The sequence below is a fragment of the Leptopilina boulardi genome, unplaced genomic scaffold (genome assembly GCF_019393585.1).
Source record: "Leptopilina boulardi isolate dan_hultmark-lab unplaced genomic scaffold, ZJU_Lbou_2.1 LbouV2_122, whole genome shotgun sequence".
In the NCBI taxonomy this organism is placed as follows: Eukaryota; Metazoa; Arthropoda; class Insecta; order Hymenoptera; family Figitidae; genus Leptopilina; species Leptopilina boulardi.
The window spans coordinates 1,451,219-1,470,976 of record NW_026137666.1 but is presented as its reverse complement, the minus strand read 5'-3'; the positions used below and the strand labels follow the sequence as shown (position 1 = coordinate 1,470,976).

The 19,758-nt window shown below is 29.1% G+C and overlaps 1 protein-coding gene across 6 annotated transcripts in view; it reads left to right on the top strand.

Annotated features, from left to right (window-relative positions):
- LOC127286681 (lysosomal-trafficking regulator) overlaps nucleotides 1-19,758 on the top strand; it is a 179,628-nt gene that overhangs the window by 16,807 nt on the left and 143,063 nt on the right. For all 6 annotated transcript variants that reach the window (XM_051313218.1, XM_051313226.1, XM_051313209.1 and 3 more), the window contains 2 exons: nucleotides 5,985-6,071; nucleotides 18,103-18,188. In XM_051313218.1, the coding sequence (XP_051169175.1) occupies nucleotides 5,997-6,071; nucleotides 18,103-18,188 (161 nt within the window). In that variant the 5' untranslated portion in view covers nucleotides 5,985-5,996. The remainder of the gene's footprint in view (nucleotides 1-5,984; nucleotides 6,072-18,102; nucleotides 18,189-19,758) is intronic.

Genomic DNA, 19,758 nt, shown 5'->3' with positions numbered 1-19,758 from the left:
TCTCAAATACGCAGTTGTACCTTCGCTACCGGGAACATTCAATTCTAATAAATTCCAAATTCGAGGATCACAAATTTTTATCACTGAAGCGAAATTCATTTTGTCTCCCGGTGAGATGTCAGAAGGATTTAACAAATGTTTGTCTTTTGAAATGAGATTAATTAGAACATTCAAATGACCGGACGAAACAAAATGATTCCCCATAGGCATGATCAATTATGGGTTTAGGAAACGGTTCTGTAGTTTTCCACCTATATGCACAGTGTCCTGAGTGCACACAAAATCCGGGTTAAATTTAACATGGAACTCGGGTATTTCAAAGTTGATTCCGACTTCTGAAAAATCTGGTTTCTGCAGACCGAAGCTGGTTTCTATGCGCATAGCTTTCAACAAACGCGAATCGCCATCAGCTGAGACCCCAACTGCTTGTATGCCTTGTTTAAGAAGAAGTTTCCGAATGTAAGTCCAGCGTTTAAGAACATGATCTGTAGTAAACCTATTGTCAGTTCCAAATAACATTTGGCAAAAAGCAGGAGCGTCATCTTGTATTGGTTGTGCCATCACAGTATACAATGATGACGCCGGTGTATTATTAATGAAAAAGTTTTCTATCGCTTTCGCAGAAGTAGCAGTGAAAGAAAAAGCTACTGGCATACCGTTTTCATCAAATGGTAGAAAAAAACCAATCAATTGATTGCTCTTGTGATCATATTGAACCCTATTTGAAATTCGCGTCCCATCCTCACTCAACCATACGAACGGCGGTAGATTTCTCGCTTTTAGGAATGCGCTTAAATCTACAACTCGACATTCACCTTCCATTAATGATGCGGCATTATGATGAATTTCTCTATAAATTGTGCTTATGTGTGGCACAGGAAGATTTGCGAATAACGAATCATACAAAATTTTACCACCAACGAGAAAATAGTATGCCATCACTTTTTTCAAAACAGCTTCATATCGGTATGCATGAGTATTATTTATTTCATCTTGATTTTTCCGAGATCTAATTAATAAATTTAAGAGAGTAGATTTTTTGCCTTGAGATGGTTTTGCATGTTTGTTGTTAGTTGATTGCTATAAAACATGATGGGTGGAGACAGAAGAGTTCACAGCGTCTTCTAAAAGCGTTGTCATATTTGTTGATTCTGTGAGGAGATCAGATGTTTGATTTATAGGTGCCAATTCAGGCGTGAATCCAGCTGTGTCTCCCGAGGAGTGTCCAGAGATTATGGTGACACAATTATTGAGGTTATTGCCTTCGTTTCCGTTGTTTTGTTGAAAGGTGTTGATAACCTGATAATTAAAATTTCATATTAAACTTTAACAATAATATATTTTTATATTTATTAAGCGAATAATATAATAATCAAATACTATCATGATTATTGATGATATATCATTGATATTATATCATGATTCAAAAAAATGAATCGTACGAATTTTTAAAAAAGTACAATTTCAAGAAAATAAAAAAAATTGTAAAATAATTCATTTTTAAAGGTATAAATTAATTTTTATAATAGAATGATATCAGATTCTGAAAAAATGTAAATAAATGATAACTCTTAAGCAAAGAAAATGTTGATTAATTTTAATTTTACAAATTTTTTCTTATTTTCCAGTGTCAAATTTTTAAAAAAGTTTTTAATGAATTCGAACAATCAGTTGTACGTATTTAAAAAATTTAATTTTTGTAAAAAATAAAACGTTTTAAATAATCAAAAATATTTTTTTTTAATATTAATAATATAGGATAATTTTAAGTTCTAAATAATATCAGAAAAAAATGTGTGCATATCAATAATTTAAATATTGAAATTATTTATTTTTATATAAATTATAAAAAAAATAAAAAAATATATTTTATATAAAAAAAATATTCTTATCAGTAGCAATAAGTTTCTCAACTTCTTAAATTCTTTGATTTTGCTTCCTCCTGGAGGAAGCTTTGTAGTCCTTTTGTTTATAAAACTTTTCAAAGTGGCGGAAACAAATTTTTTTCTTTATAGAAACATGTTATATGAGATCCTGATCAATTGTCCGGATGTATGTATGTGTGTATGTGTGTGTGTGGATCCCTTTTTGTTTAGACGATAACTTTAACAGGTTTTAATGGATTTAGATAAAATTTGGTAGGCTCATTTATCATATTAATATCTCAAATCTGACCAAAGGATTTTAAAAAATACCCCAAAAAAACAATTTTATCGTCTTTTTCCAAAAAATTTTTTTTAATCGAAAAAATTTTTAAATAGAAAAATTTAAGGTTATATATAATAAAATCGTATTCCGTACGTCAAGAAAAATCGATCGGTATATATAAGGTATAGTTTTAATTTAAATTTAAAGAATTAATGAAAGTTAAAAAATCAAAAATTCACATTTTGGCTATAATATTTTGTGATTTTTTAAATTGAAGTTTATATATGAAATAATTGTATTCCTTACGTCAAGACGAATCGATCGATATATATAAAGTATACATTTGAGGTAAATTTAAAGAATTAATGAAAGTTAAAAAATCAAAATCACATTTTGGCAATAAAATTTTGCTTTCTCCACGAGGAAGCAAATTTTTTTGCTGATCGTAAAGAGGAAGCAAAATGTTCATGTAATGAACATCTGAATTTACAACTTGTTTATGTTTATGTTTATATTGTTCTGTCGTCTATATGAACAAAAAATTTTATATTACAAATCGAATTTAAAAACTATATTGGTGTCATATAATTATTAAATTTATAATATGATAGTATAATCAGATATACCTCATCGTGTTCTTTCGTAGTCGTCGAAGAATCAGTTTGCTCCTACTTGGAATGAACTTTCAAGTGTCGCATGAAGCTTGAACTCGACCAATTAGCGGATTTGTTTCCTACATTGGTCTTTTTTAAACTGATTTTATGAACGTAAAGTGGGCATTGAATGAGAGCTGTATATTCGACTGCCTGTTGAGACGCATCTTCATAGCCTGCACTCACGTTAATATCAATAATGTCATCCAAAATTAAATCCATTTTTTCATCCATGAAACGTGCTTTCTTCTGAAAAGTCGTAATAGTCGTTGAAATCGATCTTTTCAATTTGCTTTTTTCATCCTTAAGATTGAAATTGTCTTTCACTGCAGAATCAGGAATGATGCGAGTAGAATTTTGTGCCCAAAACTCGATGTCTTTATTTTTCACAACCTCGACTAACTTCTTCAGTAAAATTTTCTCTCCTTCCATGAATCTGAAATTGGATGGGTTCTTGAAATGGATCCCATAAATAGTCTTTCGGATCTGAATCGTCGTCTAGGAAATTTCCCATTTCTTCTCTAGCAAATTTTTCTGCAGCTTCTATGTTATTTTCAGTCATACTTCCAAATGACACTGCATTGTCCCAGCTCTGGAATCGCAAAATGTTTTTGATCCACGGTTTGACAATGACTCCGGTTGCAACGTATATTTTTTCCCAAAAAGAACCATCGTCATTTGCTATATGATCTGTCATTTCAGGTTCAATATTTTATACATCTAATCTTTTCCTACAAATATATAGAAAATTATATTTAAGATAACTGTAAACTCATTATTTGTGGGGGGACTCCCAAGAAAGATATCTATGTAAGCAAATAATTTCGAGGTTATGTTTGTGTTAGTTTTATTTTGATGACAAGTAAATTTTTAATCACATAAAATAATCACATCCAAAATATTTAATAAGAATTGATGAGTAACATCAATTTTTATTGAATATATATATTAAATTCACATGAAATTATAAAAAAGAAAAATTTCTGAAAAAATTCCTTAAAATCATTTAACACAACTTTAAGCGGTTTAAAGTAAGAATGGAAGAATATTAAATGTTAAATAATATTATAAATATTAATTTAAAAATTGTTTCTAATTTTATATGATTAAAATGGAATTTAAACTAATAAAATTATCATCACCATAACCTATAATATTTGCGAGTAAGATAAATATTTCTTTATAGCGGAAGATCAAAAGTTTTGTTACATTCACAAACATGACGCACATAAAAGTACTTTAATATTATATACTAACATACTAATAATATTATAATTTCCTTACCTTATGGATTCACTTGCGTGAAATTAATCTCGGAAAAAATTGAAATTCTGACAGATTACACAAGATTTCTGGTCTTCTTGACACAAGTAAACACGACTCGTACATGTCTCGCGCAGTACAGCGCATGCGCAACGCGAACGAGCCTCGGTCAGAAACACTAAATTTCCCTACCAAGGCCCTGGTAGTGAATAATAATATGGCCCCGATCAGGGGCAGATTAGGGTCACGAGAAAATGTGGATTTCCTAATCAGGACCAAATCGGGCCCGGCGTTGCATTATCATCCGATCCGAGTTATGTCAAAATTTCTACATGGGGTATAAAATTATCAGTAATTCGATAAAAAAATTCAACATTTCTATAAAAATTTTAACAAATTTATGAATTTAAAGATAAGATTAGTGAAAATAATTTCAGATATATGTATCTTATTAAAAAAAACAAAAATAATAGATGAAAAAATTTATGAATATCATAATTTAATACATTTATTTATCCCCTATTCTTATTTTTTATATTATTTTCTATTAAAAATCGCTAAAAACTGATCACATAAATTTAAATAAACATTAAATTTATACATTATTTTAAACCTATTATCTATTTTTTATTTGATTTTGTAAATTAAAATCAATAAAATCTAGACGATTGTCAGACCAGAGCAGGAATTGGGTCTAGAAAATGTGTAAGTGTAAGATCTGGCACATTGCAAGCCCGCTTGAGCTCCGAAAAGTTAGCTGGTAAAATCGCTGCGTTCCAGCAGACACGCGGTCTGGCGCATACAACGTGCCGGGCGTTTTCGTATATTTTTCCGATTATTTACGATTATTCAGCATTCAAGACCCTTCACACATCGGGTCCCCACGACTAATATAATTATTCCTTACAGTTGTTAACCTGAAGTCTTCTAATTATTTGATTGAATACTTGACTATATCTGTAATTGAATGCAACAAGACCCGACCCGAGACCATAAATTAAATAGTTTTTGAGAAACGTGTATCGAAAAATAGCTCTTCTTGCATTGATTTGAGATGACTTAGGCGTCCCCTTAAATATTTTCTTTGTATTTCCTGAATATTGCACTGAAATATTCTCTCAATATGGAGGTGTAGAAATTCAAAAAATGAATATTTAACCCTTTTCCTGTTGTAGTAATGTATTTAGTTAGTAATTTTCATTGAACCTATAAATCTTTCTTTGGTAGAGGGTTAATTTTTTGAATAGAAAACTTAATTTTTTGTTTTTGTTATCTTTAGTATTGTTTGCTTTTTTTAAAAATAAAAACAAATAGTTATATTTGTTCAAAATTTATTTTGGAAGTAATAACTTTGTCGTTTTATTATTTTTTTGAAATTTGAGTAAAGCATAAAAGTTATTTTTGGAAACTTGGTGCCAAAATTTTTTGTTATGTTAAAGTCGCCTTTTTTAAGGGTTTTTATTAGTAATTATTCTGTAGGTTTGAGTAAATTCCTTAATTATAAGTCTCATCATGGTCCGATGCTTTGGTGCTGTAAAGTTTACGTATTTACATGGAATTTACATTGAATCGATTAGGCTTATCGATGCAAATTTTACAAAGCAGTTGACGTCGTTTCTGGCCGGGAACGTAGTTTGTCCTAGTTCAGGACTGACATACGATCATTTTTACCTATATTTGGATGTAAACTTTCGATTTCTAAATGTTTTAATCTGTATGAAAGAAGATAGAGTAACATTAATTTTTTACCTCTTCCCCCATATCGCCACCCTTTGTTCCACAACTGGCCTGCCAGACATGTGTTTCTGTAACTTTTATGTTTCGGCTGCAGGATTATTAATTTTTTTTAATTGAAAATTTTTTAAAATATTTTTACCATGTATATATGCAGGAAATAATCAAATCTAAATTGTGTTGCAGGATTTTGCAGCAATGGCTACTAGACTGAGCAGCAAATTACAAATTTTGTGGGAATTTTTTATTCACGCCGAACCACGAAGTAACGAGGTAACAAGAAAAGTCATATTTTATACTATATATCGACAACCATAGTAAAATATAGTAGAGATTATACATGCACGTTTTCTATGTGTACACTAGATATATTTCTAATATCTGTCAACGTACACGGTGACGCTAGTGTGGCAAGGCAATTTTCAGTGCATATTCAAGATTCGAAAATTGGTAAATTTCAGGCAAACATGCACATTGAAGGCTCTACTGTATTTTTTAAGTTTTATAGATTTAAATTTAAGTTAAAATGTTTGTAGTCTTCTTGAAGCTCTTTCTTTATCTCCGTATAGGCATTCTATTAAGACTACAAAACATTGAAATATTTTCTCTGGCGGATTGTGGAAACTGAAATGTAACCCAGTTCAGTTCGGATTCGGTTGGGTTTCGGTTGGAGGTGAAAAATATCATGAAATACGTGAAAAATAGTAAGAACAATTTTATTTGCAGTTATATATTCAGTTTATTAATAAATTAATCTAATAGAATTTCCTAATTTTTATAAATAAATAATATTTAGTAACATAATTTCCATTATAATTAAAAAGAATTTTGTTAATATATTTGATTTAATGAAACAGTCCTGAAAGTTTGAAAGACAAAAATAATTATTGACGTTGCGCGAAAAATTTATTTCCAAGTCGGGGTACAAAAATTTTAAGGAAGAAATAAAATTTTAATTTGAAATTGCAGGATTTTACTATAGTCTCAAATTTTATAACTTAAAAAATTAATTTTCATTTAAAATTTGTTAAATGAAATGTTAAGACATTTCAAAAAATTCCAGAATTTTTTTGAAGTTTTTCAGGTTTTGTAAGAACCCTGTAATTGAATAATTCTACAGGACCACAAAAATTTTTTTTTTGACTCAGTGAACCGGACTATACATTCCTAAAGCATTTTTGGTTGCTGAATCTGAATCCGTAGCCCGTTTTTCTCTATCACGATTAGATTTGTTTTAATAACAATTTTTAAAAAATTTAAACAAATTATCTAATTTACATAAAAGGACCTATTTTTATGTTTACTCTTTGGATCAAATACTGACCTACATAATGTCAAGATTTCTTCCAAGTCTCGGTTAATATGTAGCATTGTTCCAAATGAAATTTGTATTTCTCCAAATAGATATAATCTAAGACACTACCCCTAGATAAAAACCCCCATGTAAGATATCAACCCTTTGGCATAGGAACAAAACTCATAAAGTTTTTCTCGATTTCTCGACCCTATTGAAAATTCCTACGCCGGATACGACACCGTAACCTACTTTTAAATTTTCTAAGATCTTGATTGAATGAATTGAGTTGAAATTTTATGGAGGAGTTCCAAATATGATAAGGAATGGTTATGTCAAATATCCAAAGGTTGATATATTATCAAAAAATTATTATAAAACACTTGAAAATAGTTAGAAAATGTAGGGTTAAGAGTGTCGGATTTTCCATCAATTTTTATGCTTTTTATTATATTTTATTTTAGATAAAAATTTTAGAAATAATCTAATTTTAGAAGAATTGGAATAAAGATTTTTATACACTGAGAAAAATGTTTAGTCAGAGCAACCAAAATTTGGTTGGGCCAACAAAAAAATTTTGTTGGTATTTAAGCAACCAAACTATTTGTTTGAGTCAACCAAAAAATTTGGTTGAGTGTTTTTTGTTGGCATAACAAAAATGTTTGGTTAGCTCAACCAAATTTTTTTTGTTATGTTAACAAAAATGTTTGGTTAGCTCAACCAAATTTTTTTTGTTATGTTAACAAAAATGTTTGGTTAGCTCAACCAAATTTTTTTTGTTATGTTAACAAAAATGTTTGGTTGATCAAACAAACAGTTTTTTTGTAAAATTAAAAATTGTATTTTACCTTATTTCTTTTCTTTTTATCTTTTTTATTTAATTTATTATTTATTTATTATCAATTTTACATTGAATTTATATTTAACCAATTGAAATATTTGTGGACTTTGAAAAATCTCATCTCCGCCTGGGATCGAACCTCTGTTTAAAACTGAAGGTCGGAAGCTCTGACCACTGGACTACCCATTCTTGTGAAAGATTTAAACTAACTGTTCTCTTAAGTTATGAGCTGAGAGCAAATTAAATTATTTGGTTGTCGCAACCAAATTTTGGTTAGAACAACAAACTATCATTTGGTTTTTTAGACCAAACTATTTTGTTGCACGGTGCTCTAGAAGCGAAAATAGGTTTCACAAAAATGCGGATAAAAACGGATTGTGTAGCATGTTTTGTACATATTTATAGGTTAAAAATCTATTTGAAATGAAATTCTACCTGTTCCCGTTTTGGAGAAATACATTGAAAACGTTTTTTTATTTGATAAAGAATAAAATTGTTTTCATTTCATAAAGTAGGAAACAGGATAAATTTTTTTGTAATTAGATAGTTGCCACCCAGGAATAAAAGCTTATTAAATGCACCTTTTAGTGAATCAGATATTTTAAGAATGTGGATTCATTATTAATGTTTTCAATCGGAATGTAATATTTTGATAATTTTGAATCGGATAGAAAAATTTCAGGTTTTTGTTGTCATATTCCGCACAAAATTTAATAATTTTTAATAAACGAGCTTTGTAAATAAATTATACACTGGAGAGTAAGATTTGCTTAATGCTTTTAAAATTGAAAAGATACATATCACTGTCTCTCAACTAACAGGTAATGATGAAGACAAGTTTGAAAAATGTAAATGATTTGAATCGGAGTCAATATGAGATATCTTTTTAAAAATGCGGATTCAACTCAGCCTCCGACCGATTCAAAAATATTGAATAGGTTTTTATTTCCTGGGCATGTCAATCTCACTGATAAATAATGTGTTGACAGTTTGTTTGGTTAAATGCGAATTGTATTTCTACAGAATAATTGTATTAATAATTGTTTAATATTACAAAGTATATATTTTTTGCAGACCTAAAACGAAGGTTTGAAATCTATAAGTTTAAGAAGAAAGAAGAAGAAAAACATAAAAAGATTATATATAAAAATTAAAAAAAATATTATGTAAGAATATAAATATATAAATATAATTTTCCTACAATTTGTCTTTCTTTCTTATAAGAATTTTATTTCTTATCAAAAAACACAGTAAACTAAAAGGTATTAAAAAACGTTGCAGATTAAAATAATACCAAAATTTATATATAAATATTTCAATTATTTTTCATCCTAACTTAAATTTTAATCTTTCGATGGATTATTATTATCCACGGCGGGTAAAAGAGTTGTATCTTATTTTAATCCATTTTAGGATTAAAATAATACCCTACAATATTCTGTGAAAAATACGTTTTTAATGGATTTCTCCAAAACGGGAACAGGTAGGACTTTATTTCAAATGGATTTTTAACCTATAAATATGTACAAAACACGCTACACAAACCGTTTTTATTCGCATTTTTGTGAAACCTATCTTCGCTTCTAGAACACCGTGGTTGTGTTAACCAAATTATTTTGTTGTCGTAACCAAATTTTGATTGGAATTTAAAAATGTTGAACCAAATAATTTTGTTGGCCTAACCAAATGTTTGGTTGAGATAACTCTACGACTTTGTTTCAGCCAACCAAAATTTGGTTACAAGGACCAAAATTGCGTAACCAAACAATTTTGTTGCAAGCACTAAATTTTTTTTCTCAGTGTTCAGTTTTTGAAAAAAAGCTAACAATATTTCGTGGTTAAAGTACTCACCCCAAAATTCCACCCCAAATTCAGATTCAGCGTTCAAAATACCTTAAATAACGTCGTTATGATGTATATCTGCTAATTTTAATTTTTTTAAAAAGTTTTTTGTAAGTAGGTACGTGTAAGTGTAGTATAGTCTACACTCTAAATCTGAATCAGTGAAAATTTCACTGATTCAGATTTAGAGTGTAACAGTAAGGGCCCACTTTGGAAAGTACGTCTGTAGACGTATACCTCACAGTTAAGGGGTTAATGTTCCCAATTAACAGGAAGCTTGCTGTGCAAAATTGCAGTGCAAACATGTAGAAAATTTGGTGCCAGCAACAAAATGTCCCCTTACAGCAAGGTAGTTAAGTAAGCTTGCATCAAATTTGTATAATATTAAAAAAAATTTAGAAACAATTAAATTCTAAATAAATATAAAGGACACCCTGCTTTGGAGGTTAAAAAAATTATTGCGCAGCCGTTGGAGCTTCCGTTCACAACTGCGCATAGTGTTAAGTTTTACAAATTTGCAGTAAGGTTGTCCTGCAAGCTTGCCGTAAGTGGACATTTTGTTATTTGCACCAAACTTGCTACATGTTTGAACTGCAATCTTGCACAACATGCACGGCACACTCTAAAAGACCCCGCACTAAATACACAGAAAACGGCTTACTGTTAAGGGGGAGTGTGACACCTTCCCGGGTAGAAATTTTGCCATGGCTCGGATCGGGCCCGGATCTGGCGGGAATGTGACGCTGCGCCTGATGTGTCTCTGATTAGGAAATCCACATTTTCTCGTGGCCCTGAACAGTTCCTGATCGGGACCAGATTATTATTCACTACCAAGGCCCTGGTAGGGAAATTTCTACACGGGTTTGACCCGAAAAAAAATCGATTTTTTTTTAAACGATACTTTATGATGTGTATAATAGAAATTATATCAACAAAAGCGATTTCCAAGTTATTTTATGTGAAAAAATCGAAATCTGCAAAAGGTGTAATTTTTTTGAAAAAAATCAATCAGTACGTCAAATGAAAAAAATCACTTTTTATCTTTAAAACTCAAAAATTTAGGCAACACGGCACGTTGAACTCCGCGCTGGGGAGAGTTGTGCCGACGCCGGTGTCGGTTGTGCCGCTCAGATTTTATAGTTGTTTCAGTTGAAGCAAATGATTTTGCGCGTAAGAAATAAAATAATTATTCCCAATATATAATTTACTATTATTTATTAATCATTTGTTAAAAACTTTTAAAGGTTTTTGGGGAACAATCTTAAGATTTCTAGATTTTAGTAAGTACAAATAAACATTTTCTGACTTAAATTTTACAATGGGAACGTTCACATATGACGTCACGCTAATTTTTTTTAAATCTTAAAAATTTTCTAAGGTATTAAAATTGTTTTTAAAGAAATAATAAATGTTAAGATTACTTAAATGTAATAAAAAGGGTTTCTGATAAAAATAATTTATTTTTTCTTGCAATTATATACTTATAAATATTTTTTGCTTAAACAGAGTTATTAAACTTATAGTTTAATAACTCATTTTTCCAACAATGAAAATTAATTTCATTATTAAAAGTAATACTTGATTTTTAATTATTAATAATCACAGCAGTTCATTTTTAATCTTTTCTCAGCAATTTTTTAAAACTAGCAGCTGATTATTGCAGCTTTTAAACTATACATCAGTCGATATTTTTTTAAAACAATGTCTTAAGTTATTAAACTTTACCGTAAGTTTATAATTTTTTTCTTTAAACAACGCTTTAAATTATTAAAATATAATAATAAAAACATGATTAAAAGTATATAATTTTCTATATGTATCTTTGGCTTCTCTTTATGATGAGATTTTTTCAATTTCTTCTGTAACCCATGGGCTGGATGTCCAACTTTTTACTGATGTTATTACTGGGATATTTTCATTCACAGAAATTATTACACAAACTAGTTGACACATTTCTTCACTTTAATGCACTAATGTAGTTGTTTTTTTATATGTGACTGTTAGGTTACATAAAAGACACATTGTTTATTTCTCGATCGAATTTCTTAGAGAATACTAAATGGGTGGGTAGATAATGTTTTACTGAGTAAAATAAGCCTTTGTTTGTAAAAATTGAATAAAAATGGCGATTTTTGTCTACTACACCCAGAGAAATGGTATATTTGTCTCAGAGCCAAATATAAATTTATTTGTTGTAAATATATTTTATTTCATTTAAATAAAAATTTTATTTGCTCCAAAAGAACATTTACTTATATGACAAATAAAATTTTTATTTACGCCAAATAAATAAGTTAGTTGGCTCTGAGACAAATATACGTTTATTTAACTCAAATATATTATATTTAGTTCAAATAAAACATTTCTCTGAGTGTATGAAAAAATGTGTCAAAATGTTAAAAAAATTATTCTTTAATAACAAATTTTAACGCAACATAATTTTTTCCCAAAAGTACATAAATAGATCTTCCAAAATTGTTTGAAATTAATTTTTATTAAATTTTTGTATGCATTAAAAACCATTTTCCAGTTTTGAGGTTATGTTAGTGCCCCCATCCTCCTTAATCTGAAAGTCTGTGAATATACTTTTGCTATTATCTTAAACGTAATCTTAGACTAATTTATCTTTAAAAAAAAACTAAAAATCTTATAAGTCAAATATAATATTTCTGTCAAATTCCACTTACCTATTTCATCAGCAAAATAATAATTCACATTCGAAAAATATTTTTGATGTAAACGCAGTCTCACGACCAAAGATATATGTGTAAAGCAGTATAAAGATGGTATAAAGCAGTACTAATATGATGATAAAATACGCATGACATATCACAGGGCCTTGATATTCGATTCGCGGGAAAAGGTATTAAATTCAAAATTCTACTATAAAAGTAGTAAACATACTTCGTGACATAATAAATTTAATAATAAATAATAGATTTTCATCTTGAGTTTCCATTGATATTTTTCTTTTCCTACATGCCAAATTTTTATCCTTGGCGTATTTTCTTTCCATCTTCAGTTTTTATAGATAATTTCTTTTTTTTGCGCTCTTTCTTTTTTATTTCTGTTTTATTACGATTACGTTTTCTCAATCTCTCATTCTCCTGTCTTATTATTTTCTGCTCATATGTAACTTCGCGCCTTGGCTTCCTTTTTCTTCCCTTCCCTCCATTGCTCCATTTATCTTTTTATCATTTTCTTTACTCAGAAAATTTTTCATTTTTAAATATTCATGTGGTGAAATTTTGTTCACATTACTATCAGTTGTACGAATTATTTTCTTTTCACTAGTGTCATGTAGAGAATGTTTAATTTTTAAATCTTGTGTTAATAGAACTCTGGTAATATTATTACTGGGAATATAATTACTAAAAATATAATTTTTATGTTCCTGAGTTCAATTTATGAAAAGACGGTTCTAATCATTCTCTATTATCGAATTCCTATTGTGAGATGTTCTTACTGTAGGAAAATGATTTAAGCGATTATTTTCAAACATTGACTTAAAATGGTTTCTCATTTTGTTATTATCAGTTTCATAATTTACACGGTTTGGCACTACGTTAAATAATATAGATGTTGCAAATGCTATTGCATATACTCCACACTCAACACTACCAAAAGGTTGTTGATCAACAGCTTCAAAAACTACTGTTGGTTTAAAAGGGAACAATCTAATTAAATATTTTATTTGAGGAACATTTAAACACCCCTCATTAAGGCTATCAAAAATATAAAGCCTTACTCTATCGTAATAGACACAAATTCAGTGACCATAATAAATTGTTATTACCGCTAAAAAGTATTTGAATATATTTATTACCTTCTCTAATTGGGACAATAAAATCAAGCATTTGTACATACAAAGCACTTTGCATATTGAAAAAAGAATTGGAATCTTTTCTTAATAAATCTTCAAATTTGTACATATGCATGTAATTTAACAATTTATTACTATTTTCAATAATTTTTATATCTTTATCACTTAAAATAACATACTCTTTTATGTTGGCCATAGTATACTTCGTTTAATTTTATTTTTGATTCATGAAAATCTAAATATCTTTAACCCTTTTGCTCACTCTCTCTAATATAACCAATTTTGCCTTTTATTAAATATAACCAATTTTGTCTTTAATTCAATACAACCAATTTTACTTTTTATTAAATATAACCAATTTTTCCTTTAATTCAATACAACTAATTTTACCTTTTACTAAATATAACCAATTTTTCCTTTAATTCAATATAACCAATTTTTACTTTAATCCAATGTAACCAATTTTCTCTTTTATCCAATAAAACTACCAAATATCCAAAAGAATGAGAGAACTATGTGTAACTATGAATCAGTAACTACTGATCAGCCAATAAGTGCAAAAAGGACACTCTTATATGAGTAATCAGTAGTTCATTATAAATAACATATATACCTATTTATACCTGTATTAAGACCCCGGAACAAATACCACAAAAAAACCAGCCATTGGACAATAGAACCTTTGTTAATGAGGATTAACTCTGAGGACCCAGGTAATAATTTCATTTTTCACATTTATTATATAGAAAAATAAAGATGTACCAACCCTTGGCCAATAGAACCTTTGTTAATGAAGATTAACTCTGAGTACATAATGAAATGTACTGTAGGGTGACATTGACATCGGCACGTCCAACGTTTCGAAATTTTTTCCGTGTATTATCACATGGAAATATAAAGATAAAAGTCAAAAACTGAAGAGGTAATGTATATCTTTCTTTCTCACATCAAGGAATATAACATATAAACATTTTCATTTAATATTGCATTTCTCTATCTAAAGGATTCAAAATAACATAAGAATATCTTCGCCTAAAAATCTTACTCTTCTTTTTTTCTGTTTTCAAAATAAAATAAAAAAAGTATATACCAGTATTAGACTCTCAGAACAATTATCACAAACAATACCAATCTCTAATACCAAAGCTCTAATACAGGTAGGGGAGAGTGATAAACAGTGGGACAGTTTAAACAGTAGGACACTTTAATTTTCTGAAAAACTACTTAAAGAAACTCGACCATTTAAATGTAAAGCATGTTTATGACAACACACTGTCTCCAAAAATTTTTGCCACATTGATTCATTATTTACAAAGAAAATTGAAAAAAACTTTTTTTGACGTTACTGAGTAAATTTTTTCTTGAAATACAATGCTGATTTTTATATAAATAGGACAGTTTTAAAAAAAAGTGTAATTGTTACTTCGTTTACTCATGTTTTTAAGTATAACATCCAATAATTTAAAATATTTTAAAATTTTACAAACAATTTTTATTTAAATAATTGCTTGCGATTGCTTAATTTAAACAGTGGGACATTAAACACTAAGACAGCCAAAAATTTAAGTTTATGAAACGTGGATTTTGGCAACACTAATTATAAGTTGTGTCAGCTATACGCATGCGCATTTATACTTACACAGCGACTAAAAATGTGATTTTTTTATGCTAAAAAACATTAAAAAATTTAAAATTTATAATTATTACAATTATTGTTCGGCAACATTTGAAAAATAACACTTGATAAGAGAACGACTATTCAAATTTTCCTCCAAATTGTTTTTAGGTTATGATCAAATTATGACGTATGATCAGCAGTACTGTAAACGTAAAAAAGTAATAGCAATTTTTCATATGAAACTTGACATCGTATTAACACAAACCTTCAAAACAAGAAAAATGTATCAAGTTCCAAAAACTTGAAATTTTTCTATTTAATCACAATATAATTTAAATAGAATATATGCATTATGTAGAAAAGAGTTCAAACTTTATGGGAGACGACTGCTTTTCCCCGAAAGGACAAAATGTCGAATGGACAAAACGTCGAGTGGACAAAATATCGAAAAGCCAAACTGTCGAATGGACAAAATGTCGAAAAGTCAAGACGCCGCATAGTCAAAACGTCGAAAAGCCAAGACGTCGAATGGACAAAATGTCGAAAAGTCAAGACGTCGAATAGCCAAAATGTCGAAAAGCCAAGACGTCGAAAAGTCAAAACTGCGAATGGACTAAATGTCGAAAAGTCAAGACGTCAAATGGTCAAAATGTCTAATGGACAAAATATCGAAAAGTCAAGACGTCGCATAGTCAAAACGTCGAATAGTCAAAACGTCGAATAGTCAAAACGTCGAATAGTCAAAACGTCGAATAGTCAAAACGTCGAAAGGTCAAAATGTCGAATCGCCAAGACGTCGAACGGACAAAATGTCGAATAGCCAAAACGTCGAATAGCCAAAATGTCGAAAAGCCAAGACGTCGAAAAGTCAAAACTGCGAATGGACTAAATGTCGAAAAGTCAAGACGTCAAATGGTCAAAATGTCTAATGGACAAAATATCGAGACGTTATTTTGCTCTGAGTTTCCCTTCTATATAATGCACACTAGTTTAACTGTTTAAAATTAAAAGTTTGTATTATTATTATTATTATACTATAATAATTACTTTACTACTATTGTTATTATTATTATTATTATTATTATTATAAAAAAATGTAAAAAAAACATTAAAAACAATACAACTAGCGATATCTATCGAGTGTTAAACGCAACACAAACTAGTGCATTATATAGAAGGGAAACTCAGAGCAAAATAACGTCTCGATATTTTGTCCATTAGACATTTTGACCATTTGACGTCTTGACTTTTCGACATTTAGTCCATTCGCAGTTTTGACTTTTCGACGTCTTGGCTTTTCGACATTTTGGCTATTCGACGTTTTGGCTATTCGACATTTTGTCCGTTCGACGTCTTGGCGATTCGACATTTTGACCTTTCGACGTTTTGACTATTCGACGTTTTGACTATGCGACGTCTTGACTTTTAGACATTTTGTCCGTTCGACGTCTTGACCATTTGACGTCTTGACTTTTCGACATTTAATCCATTCGCAGTTTTGACTTTTCGACGTCTTGGCTTTTCGACATTTTGGCTATTCGACGTCTTGGCTTTTCGACATTTTGGCTATTCGACGTCTTGACTTTTCGACATTTTGTCCATTCGACGTCTTGGCTTTTCGACATTTTGACCTTTCGACGTTTTGACTATTCGACGTTTTGACTATGCGACGTCTTGACTTTTCGATATTTTGTCCATTCGACGTTTTGCTATTCGACGTTTTGTCCATTCGACATTTTGTTCTTTCGGGGAAAAGCAGTCGTCTCCTTTATGGTAATACTAAAACGTGTCCAAAAATATATAAAATTGACATATTAATATGTCTTTGAAAAAAAGTGTCCCACTGTTTGTCACTCTCCCCTATAAACATATATACAGATATATGAATATTTTTTTTTATTTTTAAAACAAAAAGGAAGAAGATTAAGATTTTAGACGATGATGTTCTTATGACATTTTCAATCGCCTAGATAGAGAAACGCAATGTTAAACAAAGAAGTACTTATGTTATATTCCTTGGTGTAAGAATGAAAGGTATGCGTTACCTATTCAGTTTTAGACTTTCTTTATAGCTTTTTCACGTGATAAAGGGAGAAAGAAATAATTACCTGGGTCCTCAGAGTTATTAATTAATTCTCTTTAACAGATTGCAGGTCAAGCGAACCCTCATTTGCAAAATAAAGATATATCTTTCTCTCTCCATAACTTGTTCTTCTCTCTGTCACCGAAAACCCAGCAAGGGTCCGGACGGAATGAGTGAATGAATGAATACCAAGATTATTTTAGTTAAAATGATATTGCTTAAAAAGTTGGGATTTCCAAAGCTAGTGTTGCAGGGATTATTCGTAAATATGATAAGGCTGTAAAGCGACTAATTTGACTGGACTATAAAATACTAAATGGACTAAGTTGAAATTTTATGGAGGAGTTCCAAATATGATAATGAATGATTGTCAAGTGCGAAAATCTTGATATATTGTTAAATAATTATTATAAAATACTTGCAAATAGTTAGAAAATGTGGGGTTAGGAGTGTCGGATTTTCTAACAAATTTTTATGCCTTTTATTATAATTATTTAACAATATATCAACATTTTCGCACTTCACAACCATTCTTTATCATATTTTAATTTAAAGGTCATATGACCTTAAACAAGTTAATCATAATCAATTTCTATTAACTCATGCTAAAAACTACTCCGTTGGTGCTACTCTTGTGCTGTTATTTCATTGAATATGTTCATGCAGAAAAATTTAATTCGAAAACATCTTGTTCCATTTATTTTATAATACCATTTAATTTCTTGACCCACTATGATTAAAAGAGTGCGATCGGTCAATACTTAAAAAATTTGTATTATATATATTATTTATTAATATTACAGAAATCATCTTGGTTGCATGTTTTCCTTGCTGAACTACTGATTGAAGTAAAAAACGGAATAGATATTCAAGACTTAATTTCCTATTTGTAAGTACAAAGTTCAAAATATACTTTTCATATTAGTTTATCATTACAAAGTTGTTTGTTTAAAAACAATATATAAGATTTTCTACAGTCAATATTATGCAGCTGATGGTGGGGCAAAATAATACAGTGCATAAATCTTTGTTCTACAATATCTCTTGAACTATAATAGAAAATTTATTACCATCAAAAGGTTTTCCTAACGGCGTGTTACTCTGGAAAAATGTTATAATACGGAATATTATAAAATGGTTCACTTTAAACATTAATAATTTAATAATTAGAACTTAATTCAACACAAAAAATGAACAAATCAATTATTTAATACTCCATTTATTCAAATTAATAGCATTTTTCATCAATCACTCTTAGTTATATGGCTATTTGTTTAAGAAAATACAAATTTTTCTTCTTAACAAACAGCCATTTTTTCCAAACGACTTGTTTGAAAATCCCCAGGTTGAAGTTGTAGAGAATCCTTGTTTGGAAAAAATACGCCGTATTACATTGAACTCGAATAATTTTTAACGAATTCTCTAGAAGCGGTACATATGACAGAAAGTTTCTGTATAAACAAATAAATTTTTTAGATTTAATATTTTTTTCTTGGAAACTGACATTTCTTTATTCAGGATGTACAATTAATAATATTATTTAAATTATTTAAATGTTAATTATTTTTTTCTGAACGTCTGCATTTCCGTGGATAAACGTTCTTAAGTGTAAAAAGTTTGTTTTTTAATTTAGAATAAAAATGATTGATAAAAAATTAGTAAAGATGTACATATTTTTCGCGTTCGCAAACTGACGTCTGCCTTAATAATTTATTTAATCATATTTTATTAACTTATTACAATATTTTGACTCGGACCAAACTAGACTGAGTTTGAACTGAATGTCCAGGAAGTTGGCACCGAAAATTTCGATTTTCAAAAAAACAAAACTTGTGCTACTTTGTACTAAAAAAAAATTTATTCCAAAATTAATATTTTTCTCAAAACTAAAAAAAAAGTTTATAATGCCTAAACCTAGTGGGTACACCTGCTCCAAAGACGTCATAAGGATGTCTTTTTTGACGTCTTAAAGACGTCCTAAAAATGTTCGATAAAAATTTTCATAAATTGGTAATGTTATTTTCTAACATGGTTGCCACAAAATCTAGATTTTAAAATTCCAGGCTTTTTCCATGTACATAAAATGTATACATTTTTTCACAATATAATATCACAAGTTTTATCCAATTGTTATAAAAAATATTTATGCGATAAAACCTCAAAAGTTTTAAATACTGTAAATTGACTATTTTACTTAATTATAATGATTAAATAACAAATCTTTCAACATTACAATAAATTTTTGTTAAAACTTTGGAACAAAAGTATCTTAAAAGTTAAATCTTAAAGATTCAGATAAAAAAACTTTGTCAAGTTTAATACTTTTTTAAATTTAACCTATTCGGTTTTTAGCGAGTTTTTGAATCTGATTCTCAATATCATCGATTTCTTTTTGATTTTCAAGCTGAATTTTTCTCTTTGTTTCTTTCAATTCTTAAATTTCTTCACCAATTCGTTTT